Below are 16949 nucleotides of genomic sequence, written 5' to 3'. Positions count from 1 at the left end.
ACTGAAGGTAATGGGGCCTTTTATATGTCCAGCTGTCCTTTGTCAACAACAAATTGTCGCTGTTTTTTGTGTTGAATATTTGCTATATGGTAATTTATGGACCTCATAGGTATCTCAAGCCATTTGCCCATGTTGCCATGCAACCAGTCCATGCAGAATATGCGCACCCTATATATAGAAATGAGCAAACCAGTGATATTTTAGAGAGCAGGCTAGCAGGCGGGGCCCATTACTTACACCATAGGAGCCTACACAACACAAAACACTGTTGCTGTATGTAGGTTTTATTTTATTAGTTTTTTTATCTTATATTTTGGAAATGTACATCCAGTGTTTTTTTCCTTTAATTTTTTTTGGGTGCCCAAGAGAGTGGGGCCCTAAGATATAGCTTGTTTAGCTTATACATAAATCCGACACTGGTACTCTTTTCTATGATCGATCTGCCTGACTTGAACACTACCTGACGGCAGCTGTGACTGATCTGGAATTCCTCTGCTTTGGACTTCTGTAACTTACATTTCATGTTGGGTCACATTATCCCAACTTGACCCAGTCTTGGAAAAAAATAGTTTTTAAACCTTCCAGCTGAATTAGGCCTGCCAGGCATCCTACCAGGTTGTTTTGGTTTTGAGCAGGGCCCACCTGCCCCACACCTGAGGCCAAAGGGGGTTGGCAAACAGCTGATAGCTGTGGCAAAGTGCCACAGGTGGAGCTATGCAAGCCCATACCACCTCGGGAGGTTGTGGACTCTCCTTCCTTGGAGGTTTTGAAGCAGAGGTTGGATGGCCATCTGTCATGGGTGGCTTAGCTGAGATTCCTGCATTGCAGGGAGTCAAACGAGATGACTCTCAGGGTCCTTTCCAACTCGACCATTCTATGATTCTATGATCAGTTGATTGCTGGGGCTTGTATCTTCAACACTTTGCGAGCCCCAAAGATCAACTGATCATGTGTACGGACAAAAGTGGGTCACTTGATGTCATTGTGATATCCAGCGACTGACAGGTGGACAGCTCCACCCATCTGTCAAACTTGGGCCATGGGGGAGGTAAGGATTTAGAACTCTAAGGCCTTTTCAGAAAGATGGCCCAGGCTTGGAAGCAGGAACAGCTGGGTTGGTGTTGTGTACTAGGTGTTTTATTTGCTCCTCAGCCTCAGGGCTGAGGACTGGACAGGTTCTGGTCCTAATGGATTGGACTGGAGTACACCTATGTTAAAATTTCTGTTTCCAACATTGGTTTGGTTCCAAATATGGATCCTCTTCAGACTCTCATCTGTGCAAGTTAAATCATGGTATCTCCACCCCTCATCCCTGCCACCTTCTCTGTGTTCATCAGGGATGGTCTACAGAGGTTCCAAAACATCTAGGAGCCTCCACAAGTACAGAATCTTACCCTGCAGTACTTTTGAGTATACGGAGGGTGTGAGGATGAGGGGTCAGAATGCGCACATTCATGTACACTCTACCTTCCTTGCACCCCAGTATAATCCCTCTAAATGATTGTATTTATAGGGCTGTAGGTACAAATAATGCATGACGAGACCAGCTTCTTACATTGATTTCTAGGGGACCTAGATTACTCTGGAGTCAACTCACTGTTGAATTATTTACTTATCAAAACTATCTAGGTGATATACAATATCTAGAAAACACAGAAAACACGGATCCATATCAGAAACACCCTTCAAAACCGGAACAGAATTGTCATTAAATTTCAAGTCAGGGCATGAACAGAAGGAGGACTGTTAGCTCAGTGGTAAAACATTGGCTCTGCATGCAGAAGCTCTGCAGGTTCAATTCCTGGCATATCCAGGTTGGGCTAGGAATATCTGCAGTCTAAAAGCCTGGAGAGCCACTGCTAGACAGTATGGTAGGCAATACTAAGCTACATGGACCAGTGGTTTGGCTCTAAGTAAGGAACCTTTCTATGCTTCTAAGACTCCCTTGTGCTTGTCAACTGGCTTTCAGCATGGTGCCACTTCAGAGTGTGAAGCTTTTGTCTAACTACCAAACCATCATGAACCTGTCCAAAGGTCCTCCTCCTGCCCAAGGCATCTCAGCTACTAGTAATTTCCATACCTTGTGGCAATGAATTCAATACATTAACCATGTGTTATGTGCAATGCTTCTTTTCACCTGTCCTAAACCTACTGGCAATAAGTTGCACCAGATGACCCTACATTTGTGACATGCCACTTTCATCAACATCAAAAAAGGGGACAAAGGAGGAGGCAGATTTGCATAACATTTTGAAATAATTAGCATAAGTTATATAGAAGTACAATGAGTGGTATCCAACTCAGACGCCTCATCAGTGCAATGGGACTTCCCCTCCTCTTCTGCACTCTGTTCCTTCCCCCAATCTGCTCTGGAGGGCTGGGGGAACCCCTAGAACAGATTTAGGGGTGGGGTGAGGAGAGGGTGAGAATTCTGTTGGGAAAGCAGAAATCCTTGCTAGCGATGGATACAACCCATTCACCAAGTGAGGAAGGCTACAACCAAATGACGAGTGTCTCTATTCACTCCATCTTCCACATGCTATTGATGGGCAACTCTCCTGCTTTGTATTCTTTATCTTTAAAATAGTTATGGACCTTCAAATAGAGGATGCGTTCGAGAAACAACTGTTCCCAGTAGGATATATGGGTACCCGACGCAACACTCCAAATGTTCTGAGAGATGGATGGGTGATACCTGCACCTACTTTCTGTACACAATTCATAATTCTACAATAAAATCTCTGGCACATCATAATCCTACGCAGTGTTTAAGTTGCAAACTGCCTTGGGTACCTTCACAGGAAGGTAGTACATAAAGACAATAAATATAGAATCTATAAATATTCAGATGGCTGTTCATGAATGATTATTAGGAAAACAACAAAACAACAACAAAAACCCATCGCTGTTGGGAAATTAATCGTGTTAACATACCCCAAACACACTGAATGATGACCTCTGTTTTAGTGGCAGCTGCTATGCTGGAACAGGAAAAATCTCTAGGATCCCAAGGTGTAAGGAAACAAAAAGTCTGTCAAATAGTAAAGTTCAGCCAACTAACTAGAGCCAGTGCATGAAGGGACAGCCAAAAGATTAGACAGAAATCTAATCTTATGGCTGAGTGGCAACCTTTGGAGGGCCAGACATAATTTTAATAGCAATTGTTTTGCTGCACTGTAATACACTAGGACGCGGGTGGGCTGTGGGTTAAACCTCAGAGCCTAGGGCTAGCCAATCCGAAGGTTGGCGGTTCGAATCCCCGCGACGGGGTGAGCTCCCGTTGCTTGGTCCCTGCTCCTGCCAACCTAGCAGTTCGAAAGCACATCAAAGTGCAAGTAGATAAATAGGTAGCGCTCCGGTGGGAAGGTAAACAGCATTTCCGTGTGCTGCTCTGGTTTGCCAGAAGCCGCTTAGTTATGCTGGCCACATGACCCGAAAGCTTGGCCTATAAAGCAAGATGAGCGCCGCAACCTCAGAGTCGGCCACGACTGGACCTATCCTCTCTGAACAATGGTTAACAACAACAACAACAATTTATTATTTGTACCCCGCCCATCTGGCTGGGTTTCCATTTGTGCAGGTTAGGGTGAATAACCAGGAATCATGGGAACTGTTGTCCAACAACCTCTAGAAGGACACAATATCCCCACCCCCAGAGCTAGGGGAACAAACTTTTTCCTGGCTGTGGTGCATATAAATTGACTAGGAGATGCTTCCCCCACCATTTAGCTCTTTGGGCAGATCCAATGCACATATAAAAAACGTGACTTTCCCCAGCCCTGAAGAATCCTGGGAACTGCAGTTTTCTTCCTTACGGGGGTTCAGTTCCCAGCTTCCTTAATAAACTACAGTTCCCAGGTTTCTTTGGGGGAAAAGTCATGTGCATTGGATGTGCCTTAAACATATGGTGTGCCAGAGAAAACTGCATTTTTATGTGCCAGCAGGCTCCTGTTTAGATACAGAAGCTAGAGGGGGGAAGCTGGTGACCTTAGGACAGGCACTCCCCACCCCCAGGAAAAAATAGCATTGTCAGGCAATGAAAGCTTAATGCAGCCAGTTTAGCATTAAGTGTCTTGAAGCCTTCTCTTTTCTGATGGGCAAGTACTGGACTGATGCCAAAATAACTTGGCTCCCAAGAAAGCTCTTCTATTATAGACATTTAACCCAGCTAAGCTTTCAATTGCTATTTACGGTTTGTCCTTCTTCTTTAAAAAGAAAAGAAAAAAGTATCATCATTATGATCTGGCCACTGCAAATTGAATTGCAGGCATACGAGGAAGCGGAGAAATTAGATGAGCTGACATGTTTGCAGGTCTGCGGTTATTATCCATTTCCCGAAAAGAAGAAAAAGAAAAGAAAGCGTCGTTATTTGATTTTCTTCAAGGTTGCTTTCCCTATTCAGCTTCTTTCCAGTATTTCGGAAAATAATGGGATTAAGTGGGCAGGGGGCACTTCCGACCGTGGAGAGTGAGATGCCTTCTGACAAGGAACGCGTCTTGGAAACCCCCACCGAAGCTAATGGGAGCTGTGTTCAGCTGGAAGATGCTTGGACAAGCGATGGGGGAGATGCAACTCTATGAGTCTGCCTACATCAGTCTCACAAGCCCTAAATTAAAGGTGTGTTGCTTCTCATGCTAGGAGGCATTCATGTTTGGAGCAAGGCCTGGAGAAAGATGCTCTGGTGTGAAAGGATTGTGAGCTTCTCCAGTTCCGCTACTAAAAAGCAAACTCCTAGGCTCAGCACACAGTCACGGAAGCACCACGGAAGCACCACTGAAATAAACAGGCCTGAGTCCACGCATGGCCATTGTTGGATATCACCCTATCCCCATTGCTCCTAGCTTGGGATTCTAATAATCTGCCAGCAAAATAGACCCAAAATCATACACAACACACAGTTCTATATACCAATCATGGGAAGGAGTGATAGGAGGCAGAGGACTGGAACAACAATTCATTAATGAGAAGAAGTTTACAATAAAATAGAGAAATATATATATATTATAATCCTGTTTCAAATATCTTTCTCAAGTCTAGCCTGCCTGTAATTTTGGACTCCTTATTAAGCTCTTGGAATTGAGTCACTTCCTTGGATAAAATCAATTTCCCCTCATTCTCCTGACCTCGATGACATAGTTCCTCCTATTCCTAGAGCTATGGTTTGGACCCATCCAGACTAGCCTGTCATTTCAATCTCAAACTTTTATTGGCATATAGACAAAATTCTGAAAGTTGCAGTGCAAAAGCAACCACTCCACAAAATCTTCATTTAACAATTAAAATTCTGTAATTTGCGTCATAGGCTGTCACACTCAATCTGCATTGCCCTTTTATTATCATCACCATTACAGCTGATTTATTCATCACCTTCTAAACCACCGCCTCAAGGAGATTTGCACATACAAGTACAGTGGTACCTCGGTTTACGAACTTAATCCATTCTGGAAGTTCGTTCGTAAACTGAAACCGTTCTGAAACCGAGGTGTGCTTTCCCTAATGAGGCCTCCCACTGCCGGTGCCCTTCCACTGTTCGGATTCCGTTCTTAGACCGAGGTAAAGTTTGCAAACCGGGACACTACTTCCGGTTTTGCGGAGTTCGTAAACTGAATAGTTCGTAAATAGGGCTGTTCTTAAACCGAGGTACCGCTGTATTACAAATTGTTAAAAATACAAACCCAACAGATACATTTAAAACAACATTAAAACCCTACCCAAAACCCTAATAAATGGACATGTGTGGTAAAGACTCATTTACTCAGCTGGGAACGCCCACTGGGGGAAAAATGTATTTAACAGACTGTAGTGATTTACTCAGCACTTAGGACCCTAACATAAAGACTTTGGGCTAATGGCTCAGAGGGGGCATTAAGAACATAGAGAACTGCCTTATACCCAGTCATACTATTGGTCCATCTAGTTCTGTATTGCCCACACTGACTGGACATGGTTCTCCAAGGATTCAGGCCTTATCTAGAGAAGCCAGAGATCTTTTTTGCATGTAAAGCATGTGCTCTAACCACTGAATCACAGCCCTTTCCCAAATCATCAGGGCACTTCCCCAAATCAGGAGCTGATTATCACCAAGTAAGGAGGGCCTGTCATTTCCCAGCTTTAAATCATATACTTGTTGAGTATAATTGATTAATTGACGCTGAAATGGGGAATGCCTAAATGTGAATTACTGAATCTTTAACATGGGAAAACTCCACTGGATTATACTAAGTGGTCTCTGAACTCCTTGATGGGTTGATAATTAACTGTTGTTGTTTTCTACTAGCTAACATGTGAGTGTTTAACCTCAGATCATATGGGAGGCTATTGAATTGCAAATTTGCGACCTTGGAAGGGTGGTGGTTGAATCTTCCTTCCTTAGGTCTGTGGAAGTCAGGACCATCCCCAGTGAGTGAATACAACTCCAGTCAAAATGGAAGCAGTAGGGAGAGACAGACCTCTGATTTTACATCTGCTGGGAGTATTTCATATTTTATAAGAAGCTGAGCTTGTGCTGGACTTGTACATGATCTTATGCATATTTTGCATGTACCATTTACTTCGTCCTGTTTTGAAGAAAGCTCTGGAAGTAAAGCTTTAATCAAAATTATGGGCCTTGACAATGTTTTATTCCCAAAAGGAGTCTGTTTTTATGCATCCTATTGCTTTAAGCTGCACAATATTAATATCTGAAATAATTCTCAAGTGGCTTATTTGCAATGGCTCTTTGCTTTTATGCTCCTGCTCACCCCTTCCAAAAGAGGGTTCTGAATCCTCTCTCCACCCTTTAAAAATGGCCACCAGACTACAGTTTCATACATTTGTGGTAAATATATGGTTATGGCCCATTGACTGTTGGTGAACATTCCTAAGCAGCCAGCTGTCACAAAACCCCTTAGTACATTGTTACAATAAAGGTGTCTCCCGACTTCAGAGCAGAAAAGCAGAGATTTGTTTGTTGGTTGGTTTGTTTAAGCCAATCTTTGTCCCTCCTTCCCCCTTTTTTATATGACAGTGCTTTGGTTGTCTTGCAAAGCTTAGTCACTTCTTCCAGAAGGGGTTTCCTGGCTCTTAAACTGAGTCATCACACTTATGCAACTACAAGAACTGCAGTGCTTTTGAATTGCTCTCAGATCAGTCTGGGGGAGAGGGCAGGGAGAAAGAAAAATCAGAAAAGAAAACCCAAAGCAATGTCATCTTATTCACTAATTCCAAGACAGTTTTGTGTTGGCAAAAAAACGAAAAGAAAAAAGCATCTATCAAGACCCAGCTACCTTATGCTCCAGGCTAGAGTCTTTAAACATCAGGGAGAAAGGCTTGATATGCTCTCTTCGCAATTTATCGCCACTCCGCAAGTCGATGGTGTGCTCTATTCGCTTGTTAATTTCCTCGGGCCCAGACTGGACATGCAAAGCTTGTGCAAGATGGTTTGGAAGCAGATTTATTGAATTTCTTGTTAGGGCAGCCAGAGTCTAGGGGAAAGCACATGCAAAAAGAATAAACTTGCTAGTCCCCTTTGGATTAAAAATGCAATCTTTATTTTATTTTTTTATTTTTTGCTGCTACTTTTTTTTTTAATGACAGCATCCCATGCAATTCATTCACCCCCAAGGTTTTAAATGTAAAGGTCCGAACCACAAAATCCACACAAGTAAAATAGGCAGAACTGCTTTGATGGCATGTTTTCAATGGGTTTTGAAGCTGGCAATTCCATTCATCCATCAGTCATCTGTCCGTCTATTATTATTATTATTATTATTATTTGCTGTTAATAATTTTTGAAGGAATACAAATGTGCATCATCCAATAACAAGTCAAACCCATCAAAACAATTTCCAAAGCAGGGGAGTGGGGAAAGATCATGTGCTGCATGGAATATATGGTCTGACCCGGTATAAGGAAGCTACCTATGCTCTTATTCCTTTTGGAATAAGACAACATCTAGCTTGGTGTTGTCTGCACTAACAACAGCTCTCCAGCATTTCTGAAAGCAGTCTTTTCCCAGCCTTACCTGGAGATGCTGGGGATTGAACCTGGATCAAGGGAGAACAAGGTGATAACCCTCAGACCATCTCATGATCATGGAGGAAGTGGGAAAGGGCTCAGGTGCTTCATGGGCAACAGGGGAGAACCTCATTGGCACCACTTCACCCAGGAGCACCAGGTTGGTGACCCTTGTACTGAAGTCTCCGCATGGATTGCTATGGTAGCTACAGCCACATGGAACGGGAAATGTATACACCAGCAAGATTGCATGGCTGCCCAAGTTGGAATTTGCTGAGATCCGAGTTTCTCCTCCCCCATTTACAATAATATTTTCTAGGAAGATGTGGGTCCCAGCCATTCAAACATTACTTTGTTCACAGGGCTGCGTTCACAGTAAGGCACTCTGGTTTGGGGATTTGACTATGCACGATGAACCAGGTCTACAGAATTCATGTATACTTATCAATTTCATACTTAATCACCACAGCCATATCTATCTCTACTGCTCAGATGTAAGTAGCACTGAGGACCTACTCCTAAATAAGTGTGTGTAGGGTTTCAGCGTATGAATGCCGCTATTACAGAACACACACACACACCATACATGGAAAAACTAATAGTAGCATTAAAAAGATAAATTGCTACAATATATGTGTTTGAAGCTGAATCTCAGACATGAGAGTTTGGATTTGGATTTGATATCCCGCTTTATCACTACCCAAAGGAGTCTCAAAGTGGCTAACATTCTCCTTTCCCTTCCTCCCCCACAACAAACACTCTGTGAGGTGAGTGGGGCTGAGAGAAGTGTGACTAGCCCAAGGTCACCCAGCAGCTGCATGTGGAGGAGCGGAGACGCGAACCCGGTTCCCCAGATTACAAGTCTACCACTCTTAACCACTACACCACACTGGCTCTATTTAACTATATAAACACATAGTGTCCTGCTGGTTCAAAAAATGATGCCATCGAGTTCAGCATCCTGTACCAGGTGGTCACTTTACAGAGAGCTTTCCAGTCCATGTCTTGTTTAAAGAGATACAGAATTCTATGAAGGGGCATCAACAGGGTCCTCAAAGTCATCCAGGTGCCCACCTGCTCACCAGGATAGAAGGCTGAGCAGGCAGAAAGGCCACCTGGTCACCATCTTCCCACCACAGTGAGATGCATCATATTTCTATTTCAATAATAGCCATTGTTTCTAAATCTGCATCTCCGTGTATAAAATTAGCACGTGCCAATTTCATGCAAACCAACATCCTTTCTGAAGGACGCATTGCAGCGAGTAAGGAGCTACCCTAATTCTGTTCTCAGAGGCAGTCTCTGGTGGACCAAGAAGCTGTCTATGGAACATTTCCTTCAGTCTTTGTCCCTTCCTTCCAGCCATTGATATTTAAAGCTACACTCTCTCTGAACACGGAGACTTATTTTGGTTATCATGGCCAAAGCTGCTCATAGACCCAACTCCCCAGTCTATCGGTCCCCACGCATTAAATGGTAGTGAATTGCATTACTTAGTGTATGATAGGAAAGCATCTAACAATTTTTTTTTCATGGTTTCTGCTCTCATCGAGGGTCTGCCCTCTACGTACCATTGTATGTGTACCATTGTATGTGCTGCATCTTCACCTTTGAGCAAATTCTTGTGTGGGTTTGTGGGTGGGGGGAATATACGGAATTGTAGTTCCCATCATACACATTGGCAGAACATCTGAAAAAGGTGCAGCTTGAATCTTTTCAAGGGCTGTAGATCAGCAGTAAAGTATCTGCTTTGCATGCAGAAGGTCTCAATTTCAATACCCGGCATCTCCAGGTAAGTTTGGGAAAGATGCTTGTCTGTAATCCTGGGGAGCTCTGCGCTAGATGGATGAATGGTCAGTATAAGGCAGCATTATTATTTTTTGTTCCTATGAACCCACCTCACAGGGCTGTTGTGAGGACAAATGGGGGGAGTCCATATTTTTCACCCTCGGACAACAGGGGCGAATACAAATGTAATAAGTAAATATGGAAGGCTGTAGCTGGATTGTCACACAATGGGAAGAATAGCAGCTGTGTGTTACTTTTCCATGTGATTTATTGCAACTGGGAAGCATGTGGAGCCAAAGAGCACAGCTGCTAACAGGTATGTTCTCTACTACAGCTACTATCATGACATTGGCATGGAGCATGCTAAAATGGAGGGAGAGTACAAAAAATTAATTAAAAATAACTGCATATGCTCAGAATGAACACACACACAAACTGTAAAACTGTAAGACAGTTTTGAACAAAGAGAACCCTGGTGTCATGCTCAAAAGGCCTGAGGTATTTCCTTCCAAAAGCAGAGACATCACCTTGCCAACAAAGGTCCATATAGTTAAAGCTATGGTTTTCCCAGTAGTGATGTATGGAAGTGAGAGCTGGACCATAAAGAAAGCTGATCACTGAAGAATTGATGCTTTTGAATTATGGTGCTGGAGGAGACTCTTGAGAGTCCCGTGGACTGCAAGAAGATCAAACCTCTCCATTCTGAAGGAAATCAGCCCTGAGTGCTCACTGGAAGGACAGATCGTGAAGCTGAGGCTCCAATACTTTGGCCACCTCATGAGAAGAGAAGACTCCCTGGAAAAGACCCTGATGTTGGGAAAGATGGAGGGCACAAGGAGAAGGGGACAACAGAGGATGAGATGGTTGGACAGTGTTCTCGAAGCTACCAGCATGAGTTTGACCAAACTGCGGGAGGCAGTGGAAAACAGGAGTGCCTGGCGTGCTCTGGTCCAGGGGGTCATGAAGAGTCGGACACGACTAAACGACTAAACAACAACAACATTTCCCTCCATCAATGACTCGTGGGGTTTTCTTATTCCCAGTCATAAGCCTGAGATGCAAGGGGCACAGTTGGCAAAGCAACATCTCTAGGTAACAAAGCAATTGTGTTAGACATGTGGACTTTTGGGACGAGGAGGACTAAGCATGAGCAGAAACAGGAATGAGGTATAGTGTCATTACGGATCTACCCAGCAAAGAGGAAAAAAGATGACTCAAGCTGACCTTCTTCCACAGTGACTCATCAATCTTTTAAATGTGGTAGAAAGACTGGTATCTTAAGGCACTTTAACCTTTTCCTCTTTAATTTCTTTAAGCAGACAGCCTTCACAAGGGATCTTTTGACAGCTAAAAATTCAGATCCTACAAGCCGTGAGGCAATGGCTGCTGAAGAAGGAATGCAGGCAGTGGTCCAACAAAGTCCTTTCTTTCTGGCTGTCAGAAACCAGTGTTTTCCAGGGTTCGGCAATCTATGTATACAAGTGAGACCTGCAACAAATTGTTGCAGCTGTGGGTTAAACCACATAGCCTAGGACTTGCCGATCAGAAGGTCAGCAGTTCGAATTCCCGCAACGGGGTGAGCTCCCATTGCTCGGTCCCTGCTCTTGTCAACCTAGCAGTTCGAAAGCACATCAAAGTGCAAGTAGATAAATAGGTACCACTCCAGCAGGAAGGTAAATGGCTTTTCCGTGCACTGCTCTGGTTCGCCAGAAGTGGCTTAGTCATGCTGGCCACATGACCCAGAAGCTGTACGCCAGCTCTCTTGGCCAATAAAGCAAGATGAGCGCCGCAACCCCAGAGTCGGCCATGACTGGACCTAATGGTCCCTTTACCTTTACCTTTAGACTGATCCTATTCAGGTTTCCAGTCATCCACCCATGCCGTCTTCCAAAACATTCCATCCATTCTTCTCCCTGACCCTGTTTTCCATTTCCCTCAGCTCCCAACAGGTAGACTATAAGAACCACCTGTAGGATCAGGCCAGTGGCCCTTCTAGCCCAGCATCCTGTTCTCACAGAGGTCAACAAGATGACTGGAAGCATTCTCCTCACCTCTGGATTCCACCAATTCAGAAACATGCTGCCCGCAACAGTGGAGGCAAAGCATAGCCAATCAGGGTTAATAGTCCCTGATATAGACTTACGCTCCATGAATTTGTCCAATCCCTTTTTTAAAGCTATCCAAGCTGGTGGCCGTCATTGCCTCCTTGGGGAGCAAGTTCCATAGTTTGACAAGGTGTTGCAAGAAGAAGTGTGCCCTCTTTTGTCTGCCCTGAGTCTTCCAACATTCAGCTTCATTGGAGGTCCCTGGGTTCTAACACTAAGGGAGAGGGAGAAGAACCGTTCTCTGTCTCCTTCTTCCATAGCATGCATTTTGGAAACCCTTCTGTTACATAGTCCAAAGGATGGGGAAATTCTATTCAGCTCAAGGTCAGATTCCCTTCTAGGCAACTTTAAGGGCCCAATGTGTCATTGGTGGCAGGACCATAGGCAAAAGCGGGAAGAGCAACAAACACGAATTATACTTTTGTACAATAGGCCAGCTTCCACACACACTCCCAAATCTCTCTTGTCCACCGTGCAGGCAAGGAAACGGCATTTTCATAGTGCAATGACTCATTCCAGCCATGCAAAGATACTCAATGGCAGTGCAAAGCAGGGCAGGCAAGGGGTGTGGCATAGCATGAGGGGCATGGCTGGGGAGGGGGGTTGCTAGATGGGGGCTAGATGTAGTATTTGGCCCTAAGCCTGAAGTTTTCCCTGCCCAGCCCTAATGAGACCAAGAAACAGAAGCCAGGATGGGACATATGCAGATATAAGCAGCCTCGATTTACAATGTCCAAGGAAGCTGTTGGTCAACCGGGAGAAGAAGCACATTTAGCCTAAACTCAATGGGTACCACCATATTTCAAGCCTTATGAGGAGCGGTTGAAGGAGCTGGGTATGTTTAGCCTGGAAAAGAGGAGGCTGAGAGGAGATATGATTGCCATCTTCAAATATCTCAAGGACTGTCACATGGAAGAGGGAACAAAATTGTTTTCTCCCGCTCCGGAGGGTAGGGCTCAAACCAAGGCTTGAGGTTGCAAATAGATTCCAACTAAACATACAGAAAAAAACTTTCTGACAGTAAGAGTTGTTTGACAGTGGAACAGCCTCCCTCAGGAGGTTGTGGACTGTCCTTCACTGGAGGTGTTTAAGCAGAGGCTGGGTGGCCATCTGTCATGGATACTTTAGCTGAGATTCCTGCATTGCAGAGGGTTAGACTACAGCAGGCATGGCCAAACCTGGCCCTCCAGCTGTTATGGGACTACAACTCCCATCATCCCTAGCTAACAGGACCAGTGGTCAGGGATGATGGGAATTGTAGTCCCAAAACAGCTGGAGGGCCACGTTTGGCCATGCCTGGACTAGAGGATCCTTGGGATTCCCTTTCAACTCTAGGATTCTCTGAGTCCAGCTATATAGTTCCCCCGAAGCAATTCTAAGGAATACTTACAATGTACACCAAGTCCCTGTAAAAACACCCCACCTGTTATCATGACAGCCATTTGGTAGTTAATCTGGGTTCTATCTAAGCTTCTTTCTTTGGCCAGGGTGGGGGGACACTGTGAACAAGGGCAAAGTCTCCCGCTTATTGTACTGCTTGCTCTGATCGCCTTCAACTAATAATTGCAATAATCATCATGATGTTGCTTTCATCACAAAAGGGACCCAAAGCACCTTACAAAAGCAATACAAGCGTTCAAACCAATTATAACAAACAAACCAATAACCACCGTCCCCAAACATCTGTACAGGCCTTGCAGATCCCACCCCAATAAAAGGTCCCACAAGACCTCAAACCCCTTCCAATCAAGGGCCAAAAGCCCCGGGAAAAAGGAAAGTTTTTGCCTGGAGCCTAAACATAGATTAAGATGTGTCCTTGAGGAGAGCATTTCACAAGCAAGGAGCCATCAGAACATTCTGCTCACTCTGACTTGGCTTCATGACAATGCACAGCCAATGAGATTTGGCTACACGTTGTGGATGAAGCCAATTCAAAGAGATGGCCAACAGCAAGGGGGAGTGCCACAGCCATCACCATTAAGACCACAAATGGTGGGCAAAAGGTGGTGAGTCAGGGAAGCAATGTGGGAGAGCCTTGACCCTACTTGAGACAGCACATTCCAGCCCATGTGTATCAGGTGTGATTATTCTACACACTCAATGAGATGTGCATTACAGATAGGAACTGCAGTTGCCTTATGCTGGGCCAGGCTATTTCACACACAGCCACGCTGCTTACTCTGAGTAACAGCAGCTCCCCAAAGTCTCCCACCATCTGCTATCTCAGAACCTTTCGCAAGAGACATCAAAGATTTGAACCTGGGATCTTTTGCATGTGAACTGATACTCCACTATTGATCTATGAATTCTCCTTAAATGTTGTCTACATTATCACTCCATGAGAAGAGCTCTGCTGGATCAGACTAATAGCCCATCTTGTTAAGTATAATTGTTCAACTGCACACTGAAATGGAGAATAATATAATCTATTATTTATACCCCACCCATCTGGCTGGGTTTCCCCAGCCACTCTACCTGTTTTTAGGGATTTAGCATTGGAAAATTGCATTGGAGTATACTAAGCTAGAAAGGGCTCTCTAAGCCTCTAGCTGAGTTGATAATTAACTATTGTTCTCTGCTGGCCCTCACACTGAGTGTTTAACTTTAGATCATGTGATTAAGGCATTCAATTGCAAATTCGCCATTTTGAGTGGTGCCTTTGCCTTTTGTACCCCAGCACAGTCAGAGAAGAATGTGATAATGATGCCTCTTCAGGAGCTGCAAAACCTTAGTCTGGATGCAGGCTAATGTAGGCAATGGGAGAGTCAGAGCTTGGATTTCAGCTCTGGTCATAATTGAGTAATATATTTAAGAAGAAGAACCTGTGCATATGCTTTATACACCTCTCTGGATGCATCATTGATTACTTTGTACCTGTTTTGAAGAAGTTCTGGTTAGTAAAGCTTTGAAGAATACTTACGAGTCTGGGCAATTTTTATTCCAAAAGGAGTAAACTTTTATGCATCCAATTGCTTCATGCTGCACAATACTAATATGTGCAATATTTTAAAGTTACCCTGTGGTTTGTAGCAAGTTTTGAATCCTTTATTTGCAATACTGAGCCACCAACACAGCATGTTCCATCTCACATATTGGAGACTAAGTGATAAACCTGTCTCCTGACTGCGCAACTTCAGAATAGGGGGCTACATTGCTGAGTTCTCTTGCATACAAAATAAAATAAAATACATCCTTGCACATAGCAAATCAGAAGTCCAGAAATCAAGACCCCAACCTAGCCTTCACCCATCATGTTGTTTTCTATGTGTAGATGGGTTTTTTAAAAATAAAATAAAATAAAAACATTTTACAGAGGATGATTCTCCTCCCACAACACCTGCAACAAGAAGTGGTGCATTCCAGACACAACCCTGCCGTGTCGCCTGCTATTTGTGAGAACTAAGTCCCGGGCCGAACAGACTGCGCTGATAACTAGCAAAATGTTAGCTGCCTGATGGTTGCTTGCAGCAGTTTAAGCAGCTTTCAGGTCTTCTTCTCATATCCATAATGAACTTGTCTGAGGCTCTGATTCAATTAACACTCAGCTGTGTGCAACATTTAATTTTGGCAGGGAGATGGGAGGGGAGACCTTAGCACTTCCCGAGATTCTGATGCATAGGTTAATTCTGACCTGTGGAGGTTTGTTTAATCATCTGCGGTTTGTGTTAGAGGGAAAAGGTTAGAGAGAAATTTGTTTTCCGCCAAGGCTTTTGTTATGGAGATGCATTAAAGGAGCATGAGCATGAAGAGGAGGACAGGAAGGAAGGAAGCTGGCACTTACATGCTGCTTCCCGACAATGTTATCAAAAGGAAGCTCCGGGCTCCACGATCCTTCGGTGAGCATCACCCCACTATTCCTCCTGTCCGCAGCCACCACCGACTCCTTGACAATGTCCTCAGGCAGAGTCAACAGGCTCTCCTCGGGCTGCTTGATCAAGTACGTCTCGATGTTGTGCTTCCTCAAGAATTCGTTGCGTTCCTTGCCATGCCCTTCTTCCACTTTGTAATCCCCGTTGAGGCAATCAAGCGTAGCTTTGGATATGTGGATTCTCCTGCGGAAGTATAAAGCAGTGGAAAGAATCAACACACATGATGACTGGGTAAAACCAAGAAACAAAAAAACTTCAGTGCTTCAGTTCAGAGTCCCAGTAAAAGGTAAAGGGACCCCTGACCATTAGGTCCAGTCGTGACAGACTCTGGGGTTGCGGCACTCATCTTGCTTTATTGGCCAAGGGAGCCAGCGTACAGCTTCCGGGTCATGTGGCAAGCATGACTAAGCCGCTTCTGGCAAACCAGAGCAGCGCACGGAAACACCGTTTACCTTCCCACCAGAGTGGTACCTGTTTATCTACTTGCACTCTGACGTGCTTTCGAACTGCTAGGTTGGCAGGAGCAGGGACCGAGCAACGGGAGCTCACCCCGTCGCGGGGATTCGAACCACCGACCTTCTGATCGGCAAGTCCTAGGCTCTGTGGTTTAACCCACAGCGCCACCCGCATCCCAGTAGGCTGGCCATAATACCCTGCCCCTGGTTACTCCATTCCATCCCTGCTGTTCTTTTTCACCACAGATTATACTCAGCAGTCTGTGGCTAGCAGGGGGGCCAACTTGAATTAAATATTGGAGAGGGGGGGCAGGTAAGCCCCACCCAACATAGCTGATCACAAGACACAGCACACACAGACCCATTTGAATGGCAATGTTTATCTTTTATTGGGGAGCCCGAAGGGACCTTGGCCCCTAGGAGTTGGCTCCTATGGTGGCTAATGAGCATGCTCAGTCCTCATTGGCTTTTTTGGGGGGGGGGGGTCTTCAGTCTCTTTAGTCTTTATAAATAGTTTTTTTTGTATTTTACTTATTTGACCACCTTTAGTCACATCTATAGCAATCAATAGCAATCTAAGATTATCTGTAACATCCACAGTATAAGATTACAGTATCTGTAACATTCACAGCCCAGTAAAATTACAACCAAAATCCTCAGGCTTACCCTGAACATCCCAGTATCTCCCTTAAATTTCTCAGTGGCTACATAACTGTTGGCCCTCACCATGTGAGTTC

General features: G+C 44.5%; 1 protein-coding gene across 2 annotated transcripts in view; it reads right to left on the bottom strand.

Moving 5' to 3' along the window:
* The window catches only part of ADCY8 (adenylate cyclase 8), a 124394-nt gene that overhangs the window by 33715 nt on the left and 73730 nt on the right, over positions 1-16949 (bottom strand). The window contains exons 7-8 of one of the 2 annotated variants that reach the window (XM_081918668.1): positions 15670-15940; positions 7266-7463 (exon numbers count right to left, since the gene is read on the bottom strand). In XM_081918668.1, coding sequence (XP_081774794.1) covers positions 7266-7463; positions 15670-15940 — 469 coding nt within the window. The remainder of the gene's footprint in view (positions 1-7265; positions 7464-15669; positions 15941-16949) is intronic. The other variant, XM_081918669.1, reaches the window with a different exon arrangement.

The sequence above is a fragment of the Podarcis melisellensis genome (assembly GCF_964234715.1).
Source record: "Podarcis melisellensis genome assembly, chromosome: 7".
Lineage (NCBI taxonomy): Eukaryota > Metazoa > Chordata > Lepidosauria > Squamata > Lacertidae > Podarcis > Podarcis melisellensis.
The sequence above is the reverse complement of the archived record's forward strand: the minus strand, read 5'-3'. Positions and strand labels throughout refer to the sequence as shown.